Source organism: Saimiri boliviensis, chromosome 11, assembly GCF_048565385.1.
Source record: "Saimiri boliviensis isolate mSaiBol1 chromosome 11, mSaiBol1.pri, whole genome shotgun sequence".
Taxonomy (NCBI): domain Eukaryota; kingdom Metazoa; phylum Chordata; class Mammalia; order Primates; family Cebidae; genus Saimiri; species Saimiri boliviensis.
In genome coordinates, this window is record NC_133459.1 from 112424221 (window position 1) to 112447992 (window position 23772).

Consider the following 23772-nt stretch of genomic DNA (forward strand, 5'->3'; position numbering starts at 1 on the left):
ATCCTCTGGTAGCTTCTGCTGGTAGTGGTCTAGGGTAATTGCCAAAAACATGTTGCGTGGTAGAGAACTGAACTCAACTACACCTTACAGAAAGTTTTTAAAAAAATTGATCCTACTACTATACAGAGCTGGGGCTTATAGAAAGCTACAGAAAGATGCAGAGAAAGCTGTATAGCAAGTGTTTTGGGCATTTGTCTATGGCACAATGATTTGGTCCTGTGATACCTCTAATCACGTTGGACTGGAGCCCTGGGCTTTAAGAAACTTGATTTTGCAGTGGTAGGAGAGGGATGGGAGTATTGTTGAGTGAAGGCGACCGCATACCTGCTACAAAGCCGTAGGGGGAGTGCAAAGAAAGACACAAAATTCACTCAAATAAGAAACAAAAAGGTGGACACTACATTAGGAAAGCTAATCTTTTGGTGATAATCCAAAGACTCACCTGATGATGCCTGACTTTATCCTAATGAAACAACAATAATATTATAATCAGGCCATTAAAATTAACATATATAAAATTATATTGTAAAATGCGATAAAATAAAAATCAACAGTGAGTTTAATATGAAAAATAATTTACTGGAAATTTACACTATAATAACAATCTCCATAGAGAAGGTCAGTTTTGGGCTGGACAGGGGCACAAATTGCAGAACTAAAGAAATAAAAAATAAAAATAAGATCTGAGTATTCAACTAGAACACGGTAAACGGGTATGAATAAAAGAAAAGTTTAATAGAGAAGTTCAGGCTCCAATACACATGTAAAGGGAGTTCCCAAAGTAGAGAGAGACACTGGCACAGGAGGAGCCATAAAGCAGTTATGGTGGAATTTTCCAGAAGAAAGGAAAGATGAAAGTTCTTCACCTAGACATAGGATTGTGCCAATATTGTGCAATACTAAGGGTAATGAGAATCAGAACGTCAAAACAAAGAGAAAACAAATTACTCGAAAAACAAATAACAATAACTCTGACCTTAGATTTCTCATCAGCATCAATAGATGTCAGAGGCCAAGAGAACAGTATTTATGAAGCTTTAAGATAAAGAACTTTATTTTTCTTTTGAAAGTAAGAACATGAATAAAGTTATTTTCAGGCATTTTAAATCTAAGGCAGTTTAACACCTACTCTCTTTTTTATAAGAACTACTAAGTGTTATTCTTTAGAAGGAAGGAAACAAACGTGAAATGAAAAAGAAACAATGTGTAAAAATATGGCAGTAAATATAATTAAATATTTATCCTAGATTAATAATAACTTATTTTGAGACATTAAAAATAAAGATATAAAAATGTTTTTATAATATTTACAAGAAAGTGTTTTGAAAGCAAAAAATAATAAGAAAAAATCTTTTAAAAGATGTAATATTCATGAACATTTATACACATGACAGCATAACCTTACTCAAAATTTGTAAGGTTTATTAGTTTGATTTCAGAAATGTATAGTTTTCTGAGCCCAGTTAATATAGAGTGAGTGCATCTTTTTCATGCACTTGCAGAACATTGTCTATACCCTTCAAAGTGTATAGACAATCCTCGACTTACAGTGATTCGATTTAGGATTTTCTGACTTCAAAATGCTATAATCCCAGCACTTTCAGAGGTCAGGGCGGGCGAATCAAGCCTCGTGAAGTCTCGTGTTCAAGACCAGCCTAACCAACATAGAGAAACCCTGTCTCTACTAAAAATACAAAAAATTAGTGAGACATGGTGGTGCAGGCCTCTAATCCCAGCTACTCAGGAGGCTGAAGCAGGAGAATGGCTTTAACCTGGGAGGCAGAGGTTGTGATGAGCCGAGATCGTGCCATTGTACCCCAGCCTAGGCAACAAGGGCAAAACTCTATCTCAAAAAAAAAAAAATAATAATAATACAAATAAAATGGTGTCAAAAGTGAAACACATTTAGTAGAAAACTTCAAATGTTCATTCAACTATATTTTTCACTTTCAGCACTGTATTTAATAAATTACATGAAATATTTTACACTTTATCCTATAATAGGCTTAGTGGTAGATTATTTTGCCTAACTGTGCGGTAATGTAAGTATATCCTGAGCATATGATTTTGGATGAATAAAGTTTCCCATAACCAAACTATAAACACGTATGTTTTCAACTGTTTTTGGTAAGTTTAAACACTTTATTCAACTGGTTTATCAAATCCCCAATATAGTCGTAATAACATGGACTATAATGCTAGAATAATCTTGTGAATCAGTTCCTTTGTATAGAAAATGAAAAATCATACCTAAAATTGAAGATTTTTAGGATTTGAGATATAAATGTTAAGTTCCCCAGAGAGCGCCTTGTAAAGAGGAGCCATTAATCGTAAGAAGTTATCACCATTGACTCTAATCCTCACAATAAATTGCTGAAATAATCATTACTCTTTTATTTTCAGAGCTGGTATTTAGAATACTTTCTAAGATAACACATGTATGTTTTTCATTGTTGTTTTTAAGATTTGGCTTAGGTGTCAGTTTCTCCTCTAGGTAAGTTAACCTTCTCAAATACTCTGAAGGCACCATTTGTGAAAATGATCCCTGTACCAGACAGGTTGCATATTAGTATAGTTTTTTAAAAGATTATTTAAGGCATATGAGTGCTCTTGTTATCCAGGGAGCTACTTACTGGGGAGTCTATGGTTTTACTCATACTGGTGTCTAGGACATAGAGGGTACATAAAAAATTGAATGAAATAGTAATTGAATGAAAGAATATTCTGATTTCAGCTGACACAGTGTGTGTGTGTGTGTGTGTGTGTGTGTTTTTAACTGTACTTTAGTTCTGGGGTACATGTGCAGATCATGCAGGATTATTGCATAGGTACACACATGGCAAGGTGGTTTGCTGCCTACATCCCCCCATGACCTATATCTGGTATTTCTCCCCTCATTATCCCTCCCCACCCCCACTTTCCCTCCCCTAGCCCCCACTTAACTGACCGCAGTGTGTGATGTTCCCCTCTCTGTGTCCACACGTTTTAATTGTTCAGCCACCCGCCTATGAGTGAGAACATAATGGTGTTTGATTTTTTGTTCTTGTGTCAGTGAAAATAATGGTTTCCAGAGGCATCCATGTCCCTACAAAGGACACAAACACATCATTTTTCATGGCTGCATAGTATTCCATGGGGGTATATGTGCCACATTTTCTTTATCCAGTGTATCAATGATGGACATTTGGGTGGCTTCCAGGTCTTTGATATTGTAAACAGTGCCGCAATGAACATACGTGTGCGTGTGTCTTTATAATAGGACAATTTATAATTCTTTGCATATATACCTAGTAATGGGATTGCAGGGTCAAATGGAATTTCTATTTCTAGGTCCTTGAGAAATCGCCACACTGTCTTCCACAATGGTTGAACTAATATGCACTCCCACCAACAGTATAAATGTGTTCCCATTTCTCCACATCCTCTCCAGCATCTGTTGTCTCAAGATTTTTTAATGATCGCCATTCTAACTGGCTTGAGATGGTATCTCAATGTGGTTTTGATTTACATTTCTCTAATGACCAGTGATGATCAGCATTTTTTCATATATTTCTTGCCCTCATCGATGTCTTCTTTTGAAAAGTGCCTGTTCATATCCTTCGCCCACTTTTGAATGGGTTTGTTTTTTTCTTGTAAATCTGTTTTAGTTCTTTGTAAATTCTGGATATCAGCCCTTTGTCAGATGGGTAGATTGCAAAAATGTTTTCCCATTCTGTTGGTTGCTGGTTCACTCTAATGATTCTTTCCTTTGCTTTACAGAAACTCTGGAGTTTAATTAGATCCCATTTGTCTATTTTGGCTTTTATTGCCATTGCTTTTGGTGTTTTAGCCAGGAGGTCTTTACTTATGCCTATGTCCTGAATGGTTTTGCCTAGGTTTTCTTCTAGTGTTTTTATGGTTTTAAGTCTTATGTTTAGATCTTTAATCCATCTAGTGTTAATTTTAGTGTAAGGTGTCAGGAAGGGGTCCAGTTTCTGCTTTCTGCACATGGTTAGTCAGTTTTCCCAACACAATTTATTAAACAGGGGATCCTTTCCCTATTGCTTGTTTTTGTCAGGTTTGTCAAAGATCCAATGGTTGTAGATATGTGGTGTTGCTTCTGAGTCCTCTGTTCTGTTCCATTGGTCTATGTCTCTGTTTTGGTACCAGTACCATGCTGTTTTGATTACTGTTGCCTTGTAGTATAGTTTGAAGTCAGGCAGTGTGATACCTTCAGTTTTGTTCTTTCTTAGGACTGTTTTGGCTATGCTGGCTCTCTTCTGGTTCCATATGAAGTTTGAAGTGTTTTTTTACAGTTCTGTGAAGAAGATCATTGGCAACCTGATGGGGATAGCATTAAATCTGTAAATTACTTTGGGCAGTATGGCCATTTTCACAATGTTGATTTTTTCCAATCAAAGTAAAATTAAAAAGAGTATTCATTTGTAGATAATTGTTTTTTGTTATAACTAAGGTAGAACTGTTTTCCTTGGTGACTTTTACTACTTTGTTTAAGCATGTCACTGGAGTTCAGGAATTTTGAAATTCATCACAATATTGTTGAGTGCCTGTGAAAATAATCTTAAAATCCTCCAAGTGCTACAGTATTTGTAGGGAAGGGAACACCTTAAAAATAATACAAATACAATGTTATAAGACAAGAAGAGGAAATGAAATATATTGAGATAGGGAAGGAAGAAATAAAAACTGTCTTTGTTAGCGGATGACACAATTGTCTATGTAGAAAATTCCAAAAAATCAACAGAAAAACTCCTGGAACTAGTAAGCAATTATGGCCAAAAGGGATATAAGTTTAATACACCAAAGTCAGCCACTTTCCTTTACAATAGCAATAAATGATTAGAATTTGAAATTAAAAGTATGCCATTTATATTTGTACCCTTAAAAATAAAATACTTAGGTATAAATCTAATGAAATATATGTAAGATGTATATGAGGGAAACTATGAAACTGTGGTGAAACAAACAAACAAATAAAAACTAAATAAATGGAGACATATTCCAAGTTTCCAAATAGAAAACTCAGTACTGTCAAGATGTCACTTCTTCCCAATTTGATCTATAGATTCAGTGCAGTCGCAAATCAAAATCTCAGCAAACTATTTTATAGATATTGACAAATTGATTTTTAAGTTTATATACAGAGGCAAAAGACCCAAATTAACCAACATAATATTGAACAGCAAAGTTGAAGGGCTCAGACTACCTGACTTTAAGACTTACTGTTAAGTTACGGTAGTCAAGACAGCGTGGTATTGTTAAAATAATAGATAATAGATCACTGAAACGGAATAGAGAGCCCAGAAATAGACACTCACAAATATAGTCAACTTATCTTTGACAAAAGAGCAAAGACAATATAATGGAGAAAGATAGTCTTTTCAACAAATGATGTTTGTATTACCCTACTTCCATATGTCAAAAAATGAATCTAGAAGCAGACCTAAAACCCATTACAAAAATTAATTAAAAATTAATTATAAAACCTTAATGTAAAATGCAAAACTATAAAACACTTAAATGATAACTTGGGAGAAAATCTAGATGATCTTGGGTTAAACAATAACTTTTTAGGTGCAACCTCAAAGGTAAGATTTATAAAATAAATTATAGATAAGATGGACTTTGTCAAATATAAAATATTCTGAGCTTGGTGTGTTGGAATGTACCTGTAGTCATGGTTACTCAGGAGGCTGAGGAAGAAGGATTGCTTGAGTGCAGGAGTTTGAGACCGGCCTGGGCAGCATAATGAGACTCTCATCTCAAAACAAACACAAAAACAAAATTAAAACTTCCACTCTACGGGCAACTGTCTTGAAATAAATCAACAGACGAGCCATAGACTGGGAGAAAATACTCACAAAAGACATTAGACATATCTGATAAGGAACTACTATCCAAAATGTCTAAAAGTCTCTTACCACCCAACAATGTGAAACTACCCATTTAAAAAATGATACAATTACCTTAGCAGATACGTCCCCAAGAAAGATAAACAGATGGAAAACAAGCATCTGAATAAATCCTTCACATATGTCATCAGGGAACTGCAACGTAATAGTGAGATGCCACTATACTATTAGAATGGTTAGTCTGCTCAGGTTGCCATAACAAAACGCCATCAACTGGATAGCCTATAAACAACACAAATTATTTCTCTCAGTTCTGGATGCTGAGAATTCCAAAATCAAAATGTGTGTGGATTCATAATGTGCTCAGGACCTGCTTTCTGGTAATAGGTGAATGAATATATATTCATTCTTTTATTAAATTACATCAGTCTTCAGAGAAATGTAATATAAAATTACAAATAAGTTATATATAAAAGATATATTAGGTCCAGGCCTAGTGCAGTGGCTCACACCTATAATCCCAGCACTTTGGGAGGCTGAGTCAGGCAGATCACCAGGTCAAGAGATCGAGACATCCTGGCCAACATGGTGAAACCCCGTCTCTACTAAAAATACAAAAATTAGCTGGGTGTGGTGGCTCATGCCTGTAGTATATCAGCTACTGGGGAGAACTGGTTGAACCTGGGAGGCCGAGGTTGCAGTGAGCCGAGATAATCAAGCCACTGCACTCCAACCTGGCAACAGAGTGGGACTTAGTCTCAAAAAAAACCTAAAAGATATATTAGATATTGTGCCTGTGGCAGGGGCAAGGTAGTTCTCACATGTGGCAGGGGCAAGGTAGTTCTCCTTGGGCTGTGTATAAGGGAACTAATCTAATTGAGGAGGGCTCCTCGTAAAGCTTTCATGAACTAATCACTTAAAAAAAAAACCCTCCTTTATAATATTAGTGGTTCATTTTCAACATATGAATTGAATGGAGTCCAGGGCGTGGACATAAACATTCAGAGGAGACCAAACAGCCAAAATGCAAAACACTGAGAACGTCAAATGCTGACAGTATGAAGAGAGATAGGAAGTTTTCTTCTTTCCTGGTGGGAATGCAAAATGGTACAGCCTATTTGGAAGATAGTTTGACAGTATCTTGCAAAATTAAACATACTCTTATATGATCTAGCAATTGTGCTTCTTATTTACCCCAAAGAATTGACAACTTAGATTAACATGCAAACCTGCACATGAATATTTATAGCAGCTTTATTCATAATCACCAAACTTTTGAGATATTCTTCACTAGATGAATGCATAAATAAACTATGGTATGTACAGATATTGGAATATTATTCAGGACCAAAAGGAGAGGAGCTATCAAGTCATGGAGAGACATGAAGGAAAGTTAAATCTGTTACTAAATGAAAGAAACCAATCTGAAAAGGCTGTATATTGTATGATTTCAACTATGTGGCATTCTAGAAAAGGCAAAACTATGGAGGCACTAAAAAGACGAGTGGTTACTGGGACGAAGATGGGAGAGGGATGCGTATGGACAGTAAGAAGATTTTTAGGACAGTGAAAGAAACGGTTGTGTATGATGCTGTAGTCCTATGATGCTATTTTCATAATAAATTTGTGCAAACCCATTGAAGGTTCACTGATTGTAATAAATGTACACAAATGTACCACTCTGGAGAGGGTGTTGATAAAAGGGAGGCATTTCTCTTAATACACCAACTACCTTAGTTCTTCAGTTTCAGGATAGCATGGTGGGAAACCAGTTGATGTAGTTCAGTGTTTTTTAAACACTTCATGAACAACTGTTGGTTTGCAAAGTTAATTTATTAATTATAATAACCAATTATTTTTGTTAGTAGATCGGCTAGAATATGTTATATCAAAATATATTTTATCAGAATATAAGAATTTAATATATTAGAATATAACACATATTCTAAATGTGTTAGGAATCGTATAATTTTTTGTTATACATTTCTTACTGAAACATTATAGATATATAATGAATTTTTAACAATCACTGAGAAAATTTGATAATCACAGAGTTTAAGAGTTCAGGCTCTCAAGTTGAGTAGCCTTAGGATAAAATCTTTTGCATGTGAACTTAGCCACAGTTTTCTCACCTAGGAAATGAATCTGATTGTACCTCCATAGTTTTGAAGACTAAATGATAGAGATTTAACATAGAGCTGGCACATAGGATGTTTTTCAGTAAATATCGGCCTTATTGTGGGGAAATAGATATTAGGTATACTTTTAATTCATGCTTAAATATTTCAGTCGCTCTCTTCTGATATTAAGAAGTTTGTTTCATTTGTTAAATTGTTGTGGCAGCTGACCCTTCAACTTAAAAATTAAATTTTAGAATATTAGTCAGTTGATGGACAACTGGCATTTGCTTAAAAGAAAAAGAGAGGGGTCTTTCTTACCCAAAGAGCCGAAATAACTTAGAGTATTTTTTTACGTTATGAAATGATAGGGAACTATATTCTAAGAAAAATCTCTTAGGAATACGATACTGTAAATAACTGGAGCTAATATATCTTTTAGTTTTTTTTTGAGACTAAGTCCCACTCTGTTGCCAGGTTGGAGTGCAGTGGCTTGATTATCTCGGCTCACTGCAACCTCGGCTTCCCAGGTTCAACCAGTTCTCCCCAGTAGCTGATACACTGCAGGCATGAGCCACCACACCCAGCTAATTTTTGTATTTTTAGTAGAGACGGGGTTTCACCATGTTGGCCAGGATGTCTCGATCTCTTGACCTGGTGATCTGCCTGACTCAGCCTCCCAAAGTGCTGGGATTATAGGTGTGAGCCACTGCACTAGGCCTGGACCTAATATATCTTTTATATATAACTTATTTGTAATTTTATATTACATTTCTCTGAAGACTGATGTAATTTAATAAAAGAATGAATATATATATATATATTTTTTTTTTTGCAGCTAGCCTAAGCTTATTTTTATTTATTTGTTTTTTAATTGTACTTTTAAGTTCTAGGATACATATGCAGATCTTGCAGGATTGTTGCATAGGTACACACATGCCATGGTGGTTTCTTTTTGAAAAATATTTTTCATATTTATGGACATTTTTAAATTGTGTAATTTGTTTTCATTTACTAACTTTTGTAAAATTTTATTTTTAATTTTAACAAAATTAATTTAACCCCCTCCCCTTTTTTTGGTCTTTTTTTTTAATTGTACTTTGGGCACTGGGGTACATGTGCACATCCTGCATCCTGCAGGATTGTTACATAGGTACATACATGCCAGAGTGGTTTGCTGTCTCCACCCCAACCCCCTGCTGTTTCTCCCCTACATCAGGCCTTTCTCCCAGTGTTATTCCTCCCCATTCTCCCCACCCGATACTCTCCCTCCCCTCCTCTCCACCCCTGCACCTAGCCCAGTGAGTGTTATTCCTTTCCCTTTGCCCAAGTGTTCTCATTGTTCATCACCTGCCTGTGAGTGAAAACATGCAGTGTTTGATTTTCTGTTCTTGTGTCAGTTTGCCAAGAATGATGGTTTCTAGATTCACCCATGTCTCTACAAAGGACACAAACTCATCGTTTTTTTGTGGCTACGTGGTATTCCATGATGCATATGTGTCACATTTTCTTTTCCAGTCTATCATCGATGGGCATTTGGGTTGTTTCCAGGTCTTTGCTATTGTAAACAGCACCACAATGAACATATGTGTGAATGTGTCTTTATAATAGAATCATTTATAATCCTTTGGGTAACCCCCTTTTTTTAGCTTATACTATCTATTCCTTGGCAGTTTAAGAAAAAATATTCCAACTCATTTTAGACATAATTTAGTGTTACATTATTAGTTATTGTAATTTACATTTTTCATAAAATGCCAACTATAAATTTATAATTGATTGATTTCACTTTTCATAGTTTCATAATATACTTAAATACAAATTACTACCCCCATTTACCCATAAAATATTTTTGGAGCTGTTGATTTGACTTTTTATCCATTTGCCCTAATTTTGTCAGAATCAGGCTACATTTATGGAAGTATATTGTGTATATATGAAATTATCCATTATTTGTATTTTAGTTAAAAAAGAGTTGGATGCAATGTTTTAAAAGGATAGAGGGCCACTTATGCCTTCAGGTCTTTAGTAAGATGGAAAGTGTAACTTATGTATTTCAGAATTTAGGGTGGATGATCGAAGAACATTAGTGGCTAAAAAAACATTGTATGTGCCCTCACATATTGCCTAGGTGCAGTAGCATTCTGAAGCCAGCTTGGACCAGCTCTAGTGCTGATTAAATTTTTAGGAATTTTGTGAATGGTTTGTGAAACACAGTAATTATGAAAAATTAAAGAATACAAACATGTAGTCATAAAAATCATATTAAAAATAACTATAACAAATACTAAAAACTCATTGCCTCTAAATCATTTATTTTCTGTTAACTATGCTCATGAGATTATATCTATTGCATCATGTATTATAAATTTTAATTTTTGCAGTGATGGATGTGTTAGATGTATTATCCACTAGCCACATGTAGTTATTGAGCACTTGAAATATAACTAGTGCTACTGAAGTACTGTATTTTTAATTTTATTTAATTTTAATTTAAATTTGAACTTAATCAAATGTAGCTAGTTGGTTTCATAGTGGACAGTATGAGTTTAGATATACTCTGTCTCATGTAATTTGAACACTAGGAAGTAAACAGCATTTGCTATATGGCCAGACAGTCTCCTAAAGTACTTTCCAGGTATTAATTAAATCATTAAATCCTCAAAGCATCTATATGAAATATATGTTATTAATCCCACCTTATTAAGGAGACTGAGGCATAAAAATGTTTAAGGACTTGTTCAATTCCATATATCATGAAAATGATGGAAGTCAAGACTCAATTTCAAGAGTCTAGTTTCAGTGACATACTTGTAAAAATAATTCAACCATTGTGGAAGACAGTGAGGTGATTTCTCAAGGATCTAGAAATAGAAATACCATTTTATCCAGCAATCCCATTACTGGGTATATACCCAAAGGCTTATAAATCATTTTATTATAAAGACACATGGACACATATGTTTATTGTGCCACTGTTGACAATAGCAAAGACTTGGATCCAATGCAAATGCTCATCAATGATAGACTGGATAAAGAAAATGTGGCACATATACACCGTGGAATATTATGCAGCTATAAAAAGGATGAGTTCATGTTCTTTGCAGGGACATGGATGAAACTGGGAACCATCATTCTCAGCAAACTGACACAATAACAGAAAACCAAACACCACATGTTCTCACTCATAAGTGGATGTTGAACAACAAGAACACATGGACATAGGAAGGGGAACATCACTCACTGGGTCCTGGGGGTGGGGAGGCTAGGGGAGGAATAGCAGCGGGAGGGGAGATTGGAGAGGGATAACATTAGGAGAAATACCTAATGTAGATGATGGGGTGATGAATGCAGCAAACCACCACCATGGCATACATACACCTATGTAACAAACCTGCTCAATCTGCACATGTACCCCAGAACGTAAAGTATAATAAATAAATTTTAAAAATAAACAACTATATATATACCACCTGTTTTGCTGAAGTTCACAAATATTTGGTTCAATTATTTACTCTTTAAAAAATTGCATCAAGGTTAATCCAAACTCCTGTAAAACTCAGGGGGATAACCCAGTGCAATAAAAAGTTGTAAAAGAAAAAAACCTAGAACAGAACAGGCGAAGGGATATCAATTATAAGTTAGTGTGTATTGAACCAAGCAATGTAATAAGTATGTATTAAACAACTTTTAAGCTGCATCGCCTGGGGGCTAACAATTTACATTCTAGTATGTGTCATGATGCTTTGTGTACTGAGTGTGCTTGCTTTCATTTCTTCAAATACCTTGAGAAGCTTCAACTAGGTGTTGGGTACTTAGTGGGGATTCAATAAACATTTTGAAAAATAATTCAATGTTTGCATTTGATAATCTTTTGAAAAAATGCTTAAAATTTTATTCAAATATATTAAAATATTCTTAGGTGAAAATAGAGACCTATTGTTTATTATTAGAAAATTGCTAGTTTATTATTTGCATGCTATTAGCTAGAATTTGTGTCAGATATACTAGGCATCTCAGAACTTTCCTATTTCTTGCTTCTGAGTGAATACTGAGAACAAATTCTATTCCATTTGGTTATCACAGTATAACTTCACATTTTAATGAACACTGTAGCCTAAAACAATTCTTAGTAGTCACCATTAAATCTGTTTCCATCGTAAAAGATGTCAGCAATAAATGATACTTTTAAATAAATCATAAATGTCTTCATTCAGAATTTGTTAAAATGAAATGCTCATTTGTAAATGTTAGCAGATTTTAACATGGGAAAGTTAAATATTTAATTATTAGTTCACAAAGCTAAAATTATTCAACTAAATAAGAAAGAAATTAGCATTTATTTAATCTCTAAATGAAATTAGCTGTATCTCTCCCTGATCATGTTGAATGTATGTTTTAAATATCTATTTATGAAAAGTATGTGAAATCTTTCTTTGGGGAAATAAAAAAACATATATTTTAACTACATTTTAATTAATCTAATAAAATATATATTTAAGAAAAGTATGTTAAACCTTTCTTTGGGGAAATATAAAATATATTTTAACTACATTTTAATTAATGATCATATAACATTATTAATTTAGAACTAGAATTTAGTTCCTGTTCACATTGCTTAGAAAGGAATAAAATATAAAATATATTTTAACTATGTTTTAATTAATGATCATATAACATTATTTATTAATTTAGAACTAGAATTTAGTTTCTGTTCACATTGCATAGAAAGGAATAGAAGGTAACATTATATGTCAGTTCAAAAATAGTATGTAAGAAAATCTGTATTGTTTGAATAGCACAGGGAAGAGTAGAAACATATATTAATAATTTGTAAATTATATAGATTGTAGCTAGGAATAAGAAATTATTGTACTACCAATTTAAACTCTTGAGTAGTTAATACATATTCCCCCATATATATATAAACACTGGAAATTAAAAGTTGAATTCAAAGATATTGTCTCCCCTTAAAGATTTTATGATCAAAAGGAGGAAACAGATAAGTAAACCAGTAAAATGTGACAAAGTATTAGAATTAAAATGACAAAATATTAGAAGAACATTTATGAGAGCCATTCATCTCATGCTGAGAAATTGACCCTGTAATACTTGTTGATAATACGCTCTTCAATTTTTTTTTTTTTTTTTTTTTGAGATGGAGTTTCGCTCTTGTTACCCAGGCTGGAGTGCAATGGCGCGGTCTCGGCTCACCGCAACCTCCACCTCCTGGGTTCAGGCAATTCTCCTGCCTCAGCCTCCTGAGTAGCTGAGATTATAGGCACGCACCACCATGCCCAGCTAATTTTTTTGTATTTTTAGTTGAGACGGGGTTTCACCATGTTGACCAGGATGGTCTCGATCTCTTGACCTCGCAATCCACCTGCCTTGGCCTCCCAAAGTGATGGGATTACAGGCTTGAGCCACCGTGCCCGGCCCCTCTTCAGTTTTTTAAATGAGATCATTTGGATGTTCCTTATGTGTTTTTACTTTATTTACAGTGATTGGTGGTATATGTGGGATGAGGTTAAGAAAATGAAAAGGCCTGTCATCTTTATTCCTCACTTTTAAGAAAATTTACATTTATATCTATTGATCTCTGTCTGGATTTCCAGAAGGAGAGAAAGTTACTGCTTTGACCTATTAAATGCAAACAACCCTGTGAGCTAATCCATTAGATATCATAAATAATTTACCTATAATATGAATTTCTTCACTGGCCACTTCTATCAGTAGTCAAGTTTTCATAATAGTAGAATAGTGAGAATATTGTGATTCAGTTCTTTTAGTTCTACCAATCTTGCTTTATATATTTAAAATTGTAATTTAGAGCCTATACATTTAGAATTATAAAATATTGTTGAAAGGCTGACCGATTTGTGCTATAAAATGTTCTTTAACTTTAGAACATTTTATAGAACATTTTAGAACATCTTGCCTTAAAGTCTAATATTTCATATATATATGAAATATATATATATATGTATATTAGACACTAACCAAAACAAAGCTGTACCAGCTTTCATTTCTTCAAACACCTTGAGAGTCTTCAACTATATGTTGCATACTTAGTGGGGATTCAGTAAACATTTTGAAAGCTGTACCAGCTTTGTTTTGGTTAGTGTTTGTATTGTATAACTTTTCTAGTCTTTACACCTATCTGTGTTCTTACATTTCAAGTATTTATCTTCCACAGCTTTTGTCTTTTAATTGGAATTTTAGTCCATTTACATTTAAAATAATTTCTCATTTTATGTTTATATTTACCATCTCAAATTTTTTTTTGTTTCCTACCCTCTTTGACCTATATATAACAATTTTAATTAATCAATTTTTATTAATTTGTTTTTAAATACGTTTTTAAATTCCACTCCCTCCTTTCACATTAGCTGGTTATGGTTGTTTGCTAAATATATTTTACTAAATTAAAAAAAATTTTGTTATTTTTAACAAATTCCAGTTTTATAATGAAGTTTACATTCTTTTTAAATATTTTTGAACATAATCATAGTTATTCTAAAATTTATGTTTTATAACTATGCTTACTGGATTATGTATGTATCTCTTTCTATTTTTTTAGGTTTATTTTTCTTCAGTCTTGGATTTTTAAAAATAAAACCCCAGGCATTTTATTAAAAAATGTGTAGAAACTGTGGTTGACTTATTATTCTCCACAGAAAATGCATTCTGTCTTTGGTAGATAGATAAGAGTGGAGACTGGCCGGGCGCGGTGGCTCAAGCCTGTAATCCCAGCACTTTGGGAGGCGGAGGCGGGTGGATCACGAGGTCAAGAGATCGAGACCATCCTGGTCAACATGGTGAAACCCCGTCTCTACTAAAAATACAAAACATTAGCTGGACATGGTGGCGCATGCCTGTAATCCCAGCTACTCAGGAGGCTGAGGCAGGAGAATTGCCTGAACCCAGGAGGCGGAGGTTGCGGTGAGCCGAGATCGTGCCATTGCACTCCAGCCTGGGTAACGAGTGAAACTCCGTCTCAAAAAAAAATAATAATAATAATAAAAATAAGAGTGGGGACTGATCACTGCCATTTAAATCCAGGTCTGGATTGGTTGTTTACCTTTCATTTGCCCTACATATAGAGTGTTGCCCTCCAGAAGTTTTAACTGTACACTGGGGTGTTTTCTCGGGCTCTTTCTTATTTGGTCACTCTGGATTTTGTTTTCCCTGGACCATCAGGTTTTCTGTTTAGATCCTTAGGTTTTTGTCCTATGCAGTTTAAGAATTAAGCTCACTTTTCTGCACTTTATTTTGCTCCAGTTTAATGGCCTCCTACATTTCCAAAACTCTGTGTATCTGGTTTCAAAAGACTGCTAACATCTCTTTTCTGAGCTGTGGTCCTCAAGATTCTTAGCCTTCCTCTCTTTGGTAAGAAGTGGCAAATGCCTCAGGGGAAAACTGACTTCTGATTACCTTATTTTGTTCTTACTTCCTCCCTAAGATCTTAGCCTTTCCAAGACTGCCTGCTTCAGTAGCTCTTGAATGCTTCTACTATTTTTTAAAAATTATTATTCTCCCAAAGTTTATCTATCATAATCAAAAGCAGAATTCAATTATTTGTTAAATGTCTACCGTGTGCCATGGTAATACTAACTCCTGTAGTATAAGGATAATATGTTTATATGTGGCATGTATTCTGATTTAAGAAACTAATGTTGTACTGATTGACATGGAAACATAACATATGCCACAGATATGTGGTTATGTTAGAGACATACAGATTATGCTGTAGGAGTTTAGAGGACGGGCACTAACTCACCCTCTAAGTGGAGTGTTTCCTAGAGGAGGCATGATTCTAGAAAGGAAAGATTTGAGAGTTAGCCATAATTCCTCATCTACTTGATACAAGCTGTGAGTATACTATATTAATACTGAAAATGTGCTGCTTATTGCTATTTAAAACACAAATTTATTTGAAACATTAAAAATATGTTTGAGGATGTAAGTTAGTTTCAAAATTTTAACCATGGCAATTGATTTCTCTGTAGGTATTCAAAGCAATGAGTATCCCACAGATCAGAAATCCTTCCCTGCCTCCCCCGGAAAAAATGTCTGAAGCCTATTCTGCAAAGATTGCTCTTTTTGGTGCTGGGCCTGCAAGTATAAGTTGTGCTTCCTTTTTGGCTCGATTAGGGTACTCTGACATCACTATATTTGAAAAACAAGAATACGTTGGTGGTTTAAGGTAATGCCCACATTTATTTCATGTTTATATTGTCAGAAATCATGGAGCAAAACAATTATGAATATTGTTGGTTCATAATCATATAGAAATTTCAGGCTCACAGATGGTATTTTAAATGTTCTTTTTCCAAACGTTCAAATTTTGATTACATTATTTGCTTTAAAATTTGCAGTTGGCTTTAAGTAATATTTATTTAAGAATATTTCTCTCTAGTTCTGTGAATTTAAGAGAAATCTCTGCAAATCATATTTTGATTATGAGAATCAATATGTGAAAAATTGTTTTAGCTCCTTGAATTTTTCTTTTAATAGAAATATACCTGAAAATCATGCATATTAGTGATGGATATCTAGCTCCATAGAATATTGGACTATTCATTGTGTTGTCTACATAGATATGTTGTCTTATGTATTTTCAGTTTATAATTTCTTAAGTCTTACACTTGATTAAAATTTTGTCAGCATCTACCATAAATGTTGTATTTAAATATACATTTTAAAAATCACATAATCACATTATTTCCTTGACGTTTTATACATGGAAATGAAAATGTATATTTAAAATAAATAGAACTCTATACTATATGTATATTTTATTATCATAAAGGAGTAAAATTATAATTATGGTGTAGATATTGCTTAAAACATTTGATGCAAAATAAAGAATTTGGATGGTAACTGAATAATATTACTCAATTGATTTTTATTTTCTCTACATATAGTATCAAAAAGTCATGGATTATAAAATTCAGCAATTTGGAATATCTGTTTCTATACTTAACATTTAAATTTGTTATGGCTACAGCACTATTTGTAACCAGTAAATTAACCATAGCCAATAATGACAAAGGATAAATTTAATCAAGTTGTTACTAATATCTTTGAAGTTTCTTACAGTTTTTGGCCCCTGTGAATATATGTTAATAAACATCAATTTCAATATTGCTCCAACACAATATGCTAAACCCAAGATAATATAAAATTATCAATTATTTGTATCATTGATATAAATATGTTGATATATTTATTGACATAAATATTGATGAATAAGCTATCATTAATATGATATTATTTGACTGAATCATCAAGCAAAAATATCACATACTAAGAAGACCTTTTAGAGTGGATATGAAACATATACAAATTGATTGTTAAGAAATAATTATTCTTCTGTATTAATTACGCTACTACTTATTTTAAGAGATTACATGTATTTTATGAATTTATTTCTCTGGAAATTAAAATGCCCTCTACATTGTTTTGCTGGAAAGATTTAGACTATCATTTTAATGGCATTTACCACAGCTTTATTAATTAGAAAAAACATAATCTGTTAACAATGTATGTGTAAGCACTTGTTTTCAGTTATGCACATCAGTGAATATCTAAGCTAATTTTTAAAATATGAACTTAATTGAGTACCCTTGGAGGCTAGGAAAAATCTCTTTGCCACTTAATTGCATTTCACAAAGAGCCTAAAATGGAACCAACCCTGTTTATAAATTACTCTATATTGCCAATTTTGATGGAAGATTACTGCTGTTAGCCTATCTCTTTTTTAACTCAAATGCAGGATAGGCATTTCTAATTCCTATAAATTAGTACTAAACTTTTAAAAAAATTATTTATTCGTTCAACATTTTCTAGTGAGACAGATATCTCTGGATTCATGACCAAACATTGTGGTTTTTCTTTTAAAGTTGTTAAATTCTTCCTTTTGCCTTTGAATCTTCCCAGTATGTAGAGACAATATGAAATGTTTAATCAATCTCATTTGTACTGTCCCATGGTAGAGGCAGTGACACTCCTGTGTCACTGTTACAGGAGTATAAAAACTGATGCTGGAATGTAGCCAGAATTCCACGAAACTTTCCTGTTAATTTCTTTTCTCACTTAGAGCTGCCTCTCATTCTCTTGTATCTTCAAAGTGGCTAAAAAAGATTAAATTAGCTTTGTATTTGAAATCAATTGCTTAAAGAGGTAATGTCAAGTTTTATCTTTCGTTTTCCTTTTCATCCAAACAGATTCTTTTATCCCCTGTGAATTAGTATCACAACCACTTTTTAAGAAATCACTAGAGTCAGTGAAAAATATCTAGGATTTAATCTCTATTGCACTGAACACATCAATCATTTTTGATGTTGCAACAAATTTATAAAATAATCTGTAATTTTGCTTTCCTCTAACAGTGGTTTCTTTTTTTAGGACATTGGTTTAACAGGGTTAAAAGGGCTTGGTATTATAACAAAGATAAACAAAATAGTGTTAAGAGATTTTCAAGTATGTGCAAATATATACTTTCTGATTTTTCTCTTATAAATTAATAATATGAATGATGACATTTTTGTTAGGTAGGCTAGTGAGGCCAGTGCTGCCCTTTGCTTTACCTCTTTCAAATTGTATAATGTTTTTTATTATGCCTATTGTTTTTCTTGTTGATTGACAATAAAGGGAAATGGGGTCTAGGTGAAATAGTTACAGCAATAGTCAATATTTTGAGAATGTGCAATGAACTGAAGCATACGTCTGTCAGAGTATGAGAATTGTGCTTTAAAAATAATGGAAAGTTGTTAGATACATTTCATTACATGAAAGAAACAGGAAATAGAAGAAAGATTTTTTTCATATTGTCTGACATGCTACTGACTGTACTAAAGGATTTATGATTACAACAGGAAAAAAAATTTTTCAAAACGTTAAATTGTTACAGGAGCACAGATAGAAGAAAAGTTTGTTCTCCTAAGCACAACAAACATGGAAAACAATCATTCCTATTAAATTCTGTCTTCTGTCTTTTTATCTTCTTTTTCACCCTGCAGTCTTCAGAGTAATCTCATTTACTCTCACGGTTTCAATTACCACTTACATGCAAATGCCTTAAAAATCCGTATCTGCCCTGACATCTTTCTCCATCCTGAGCCACAGATTTATACATTGAAACCCTAGACATCTCTTTATAAACTTCATCATATCAATGATCAATGTTGCTTCTCTTCCTGAGTTTGCCGTCTCAGGGGATGGCAAATGTAAACAAGTTTACATGGCATCACTATCATCACAGATCCCATCTCAGGGGATGGTATCATTTTCTGGGCTACTCTTTAATATCCTGGCAGTTTCATTTTATCAACATGCTGAAAAAATGTCCTCTGATATCTTTACCTCTCACTTTCCTTTTTTTTTTTTTTTGAGAGGGAGTCTGGCTCTCTGGCTCTGTCACCCAGGCAGGCTGGAGTGCAATGGTGAGATCTTTGTTCACTGCAACTTCCACCCCCCAGGTTCAAGCAATTCTCCTGCCTCCTAAGTATCTGGGACTACTGGTGTGCACCACCACACCTGGCTAATTTTTGTATTTTTATTAGAGATGAGGTTTCACCATTTTGGCCTCTGGTCTTGAACTCCTGACCTCAAGTAATCCACCCACCTTGGTCTCCCAAAATGCTGGGATTGCAGGTGTGAGCCACCACTCTCGGCCACCTCTCACTTTCTTTACCATTGCAGTAGCTTCCAAACAGTTATCTTGGCTTCCTGATTTGTCTTTTCAAATTCATTCTTCCTATAGTTTCCAAATTCATTCTTCTTTTAGTTTCCAAATCTGATTCTATCTCTCTTCCACTTGAAATATTTCAACAACTCCTTCTAATCTCAGAGGTAAAGGATATGGCCTGGCATAAAAACCATTTCATGACCTGATACCTACCTATATTTTCCCCTTCCTCCTTCCCTCCCTTCTTTCCTCAGTGTATATATTGATCACTTGACTACATGCTGGTCTTTATTTCTGGCTCTTATTTAGAGCATAAAAGTAAATAATGTAAAATGCCTTCTCATGGAGCTTATATTCTAGTGGTGGGGAGACAGACAACAAATGAACAATAAACCAAATGTAGAATATGTTAGGTGATGATAAATGCAAGAAAGAAGTTTTTTAAAAATGATGGATTAATGGTATACCTAGCATACCAGACACCCAGTATGGATTTTTTTTAACATACTATCTTCTGGTTTATACAATAAAATTCAGTAAGAATCACACAATAACCAGTAAGAATTTCTTTTTAAATTTATTCTGTAGAACAAAAAATGATTAAAACAAATTATTTTAATATTAAGAATATAGCTATTTTCAATTTTAAACACAAAAATTTCATGTGATCATACAAAACAACAGAATTGAAGTAATTCATATTGCTTCACGTGCTATCATTTTATCAATTCCAAATCAACTTTGCACGTATTGGAATCTATAGTATCATAGGAGTGGAGGCATATGCTGCCTATAGGGAATTGGAATGAGAAGTGCCTGTAGCTGAATCAGCAGGCGCTCATGGCTGCTATTTAACTGTAATTCTGCAAGTTAACTTTCCTGTAGAACACCATGTTTATTAAAGAGTTGGTAATAAAAATGGGATCATTGAAAAGCTTACCTATATATTATTAGAACTCAGTAGCAACTATGGCAATTGTTTAGAATTTAGAACCACCAGAGAATTTTTTTTTTTTTTTTTTTTGGCAGAGGACATTGTTTAGGATACTAGTAATATTATTTAGATTACTAGCTCATGAAGATAATACAAAACAGGCCCATTTTCGTAAGTTTTATAATGGTTTTTAAATTGTCTAAAAAGAACACACCCTCTTATTGCCTGCATTGGTGGTTGGTATGGTGCTGGAAAGGGAAGAGTATGTGATGATGGAGTTTGGAGCCTTAGGAACTCATAAAATGGGGTTATCTGAGGACCAATGTTGGGTTGTAAGAACCAAAGCTTAGTGTTAGCCATGATAAGTATAAGATACCTGTTAGACACCCAAGTGAACATAAAAGTCTCGAATTTAGATTTGAGAAGAAAGATGTGGAAGCCATCACACGGTATTTTAAAGTTCTAAGAGATTTCTACTACCTGCTTATCTCATCCCACAATAAGCCTCCCCTCTTTTGAAGCACTCTTGTTCACATTTGGTATTTTATATTTGTCATGTTGTTCTGTGTATATGTGTGTGTATGTGTTATATCTATTTGCTGACTTCATCTATTAGTGAATATAAATACATCACATTTTTTTATCATTTCCACCCACTTGACTGTGACTAACTTTTCTTAGTATTTTACATTTCTCTTATTTACTTTAGGAGATATTGGGAAATGGATTCTCTCATACTTATTCATTTAACACTGTGCTAAGTGTTGGTGAAATGGTTTCAGAGCAGCATGGGGTTTTAAGCAGAGCTGCTGAAGTCCAGCAGCCTGGCATTCCATTTTCTCTGGTGCCCACATCTGTGTTCAAAGCTATACTGCCATAGGTGGTCCTGCTCTTTCTTCCTTCCTCAGATTTCTTCCTACTACATTAGGTGTTCCTTCCTTTCTTTTTTTCTGGCCAACAGAAAGTTGTCCCTAGTCTTTATAACTTGCTCCTTCAAAATTTTTTCTTAAGTCAGAACCACTGACTTGCCCTCACACCATTTTCTTCTTTAATTCCATGTGCTTCTACTTACATCCCATAAAAATCCAGGGGTAGACCTGACTCATTGGAAGGTTCTCAGCTTCACAATGTATCTGGATGGATTTAAGATTCTTATCTTGTTGTAGTTGTTTTATTTGGCTAGAATTATTTGTTCATAGTACATTGCTTTTGCTTTCCTGGTCAACCTGTTGATGACCTGCATCAGTGCCCAATTTTAGTCCATATTTAATCTCTCTCCTATGGAGCCCCATGTCTATCAAGCCTGGGTGTCTGTTTTTTATTCACATGCAGTCTGTAGTTGTTAAGTATCTTTCTACTTAGCCTTTGAAGGCAAAGCCTTCTTGGTTCCCAGAACATTCTGGCATATTCATGTTACTCTGAGGGAATGTGGCTGGAGTTCACAAGTTGGCTTAAGAGATTTTTATCTCTGCCCTATGCCTGAATTCATTTTTTAAACATAATCTTTTACTTCTAACTAGAGGGAAGCTTCTTTAGTGTACAGCTTTGATTTTATAGTGTTTGATAACTTGCATTTTCTATAACGTTAAGCATGATATCTTGCTGATTGATATATAAAAATTAATTGAATAATCAAGTTCATGAGTCATCAAAGAATGAAAAGGCTGCACTTTGGAAGACTTTTCCATTGATGAGTCAGAAGATTCATCTTCAACAATTATTTATTTTACAAATTAATCTCTATAATATAGAAAATATGGTTATTATATACATATATATGTATATACCACACACACATTAAAGATATAGTGAATATACTTCTCTCATTATATGTATCATATTATTAATGTAATTATCTTTTATGCATCCTTCCATGATCAGAAAAAGAGCTTATTAAATGTAAGAATTTGGTAAAATTCATCATCAAATTATTGCAGCTCACATTTGGCTGGCACTTTGTAAACACTGTCGGGCACTACTCACTTTCAATGAGTAGGTGAATGAATTAATGAGCAAATGATGAACGAGTGGATTGCTATGTATTTATGGACATACATAGCTTTTTAATTGTTATGAAACATTGGAAAGTGTTTTGAGCTTACTTTTAATACTCTATTATACTACTAAAATGATAGTGCTATAGGCCTCATGATTTTTTTTTAAATGCAGGCAATAGGTATTAATATAAAATAGGACTGTTTTTAAATTACTGAACCTTTTTGGGACAGTCAGTGCCTTCATAGAAGAAAACTAGTTTATTGTAAAAATGTTCTATAGATCACATGGAACTGGTTTTATAATAGTCTAAACAGTATGGTAATACAGAGTTACACATTTGCATTTCAACAAGCTAGAAGTATATTTATAGAATATGTATGTGAATATATATATATATATGTGTGTGCACATATATTAAAATCTGTATCTTCAACTAGTTTTATTAATAGATTTTAAGATTTTGCTTTCATAGAAATATAAAGAATTATTATTATATAAATCAGCTAAATATTGAACTTAAAATTATAGAAATTGCTTTTGGCCAGTTTTATATTTATCATTTTTATTGCCATAATTTAGGTATTTTTATATCAGTTTCTACTGTAACTTCATTCCATGTAATATTTTTTATGTCAATAAAAATGTAGATGTCCTCATATAAATACACTCAGAAGAGATACTTATTTACTACTAATCCATACAGATATCTTACACTTTTTTAAGATTGGTCATTTTTCTACTGATGCCTACTTTTCTTTTTCTTTTTCTTTTTTCAGTACTTCTGAAATCCCTCAGTTCCGCCTGCCATATGATGTAGTGAATTTTGAGATTGAGCTAATGAAGGACCTTGGTGTAAAGGTAAATGAAAAAAACACCTTCTGTGTACTGCTTAAAAATAAAGGAGTAGGCTCTACACTAAAGATTAACAGAAAATGTCACGCATTTTAGGAAAGAACAATTAGAAGCTACACCAGGCAGAAGCAGAAAGATGCTTCCCCTTGCTTAGGGCATTTGTCTGTCTACTGTCTGAATGCCACTAGCCTGGAAAAGGGCAATCAATAGTTCTCATCTGGCATGCCTGCATGTGATTAATTGTCTGTAAGAAACAAATTCCTAAATTGCTTTAGGGGTTCAGTGCAGCTAATAGAAGGATTTGGTTTCTTTAATCACATTTTTTCA

General features: G+C 33.6%; 1 protein-coding gene across 1 annotated transcript in view; it reads left to right on the plus strand.

The window, feature by feature from the left end:
• DPYD (dihydropyrimidine dehydrogenase) overlaps positions 1–23772 on the plus strand; it is an 856217-nt gene that overhangs the window by 222113 nt on the left and 610332 nt on the right. Inside the window, exons 6-7 of the mRNA XM_039460876.2 lie at positions 15979–16175; positions 23370–23451. Of these exons, the coding sequence (XP_039316810.1) occupies positions 15979–16175; positions 23370–23451 (279 nt within the window). The remainder of the gene's footprint in view (positions 1–15978; positions 16176–23369; positions 23452–23772) is intronic.